Here is a 1,146-nt window from a genome sequence, read left to right as displayed (position 1 = left end):
TTCATACAGACACAAACACAGGCACAGATACATACATTTACATAGACACAGAAACAGACACACCCGCACACACACACCGCTTGCGCTTATCTCTTCCAGCGTTCCGTTCGATGCACAAAACGGTTTTGGAGGGAAGTGCGCTCGCACAAGCTGCGCAGGCAATACGTTCTCTCCTCGCAATGTACACAGACAAACACAAAACAACAGTTTAAATCAACACTATGACGTCGTTGTACACATACCAGAAGGAACCGATTCGGATGCCAGCTGGCTCAACGCCATGCGATCCAGAAACGGCGCGCCCTGCACACCGGATTCAGCGTTCACTTCAGCGCCCGCTATATCACGCTGCGAATCCAGGCTTGTACACTGGGATGGGTGTGCGGGTGGTTCTAAGGGGATTGGGGACAGCGTCAGATCGTTCGGCGTGGCCGCTGTTTGGCACGTGAGGGACGACGCCATATCAGCGGGAGGCTGCGCCATCGTAGGACTGGAATATGCGCTTTATACAGTTGTGCTTTTATTGACCCCACCGCCTATTGCCGGTGGAACTTTTGGGCGCTTTGGACAGTGTGTTTGTATATATACTTCATGAATGATTACTATTTACATGAATTTCACTTCATGAATATACATATTCCACTACACATAAACATAGACAATATAAGAATGTATGCTCTATCTGTACATGACGAGAGGTCTAATATACACTTACTTTAAAAAAAAAAATAGATGTTGTGGAATCCCTCTTTGACATATCACTAGAATTTTGATGACTACATACATCACACAATAATATATAATAATACTGTTTACCATAAACACAGAAATTGAACCAATCCTTGTGTGTGATACAAATAAAATTCGAGCCATTTATTGTTGTTGTTTATCTGTATATGGATATAGATATATAGTACACAATGCCAGCAGCGACTGATAGCGCGTTCCGAGTCGCGCGCAGTATAAGTAGGCTATAAGCAATCGCACATAGCTGCAACCACCTATAGCTGACCGTAACTAAAAGAAATGAGCGAATTTATAATCGACTTCAAAAAGAGCGACTTCGAGCAACCAAGTTACAGTGCCGATGCTTACGTACTTCGGCGAGCCAATCTCGTAGAAACAGGTACGTCCAGCGCAGCTATA

General features: G+C 44.4%; 1 protein-coding gene across 1 annotated transcript; it reads right to left on the bottom strand.

Annotated features, from left to right (window-relative positions):
* Nucleotides 1-242: 242 nt before the first annotated feature.
* SARC_16831 (hypothetical protein) lies at nucleotides 243-483 on the bottom strand (the record flags this gene model as incomplete). Its single annotated transcript, XM_014289066.1, has 1 exon — nucleotides 243-483. A coding segment is annotated over one exon (241 nt), but the record flags the coding sequence as incomplete, so codon positions are not given.
* Between the last annotated feature and the right edge of the window lie 663 nt (nucleotides 484-1,146).

This window comes from Sphaeroforma arctica (genome assembly GCF_001186125.1).
Source record: "Sphaeroforma arctica JP610 unplaced genomic scaffold supercont1.8997, whole genome shotgun sequence".
Lineage (NCBI taxonomy): Eukaryota > Ichthyosporea > Ichthyophonida > Sphaeroforma > Sphaeroforma arctica.
The sequence above is the reverse complement of the archived record's forward strand: the minus strand, read 5'-3'. Positions and strand labels throughout refer to the sequence as shown.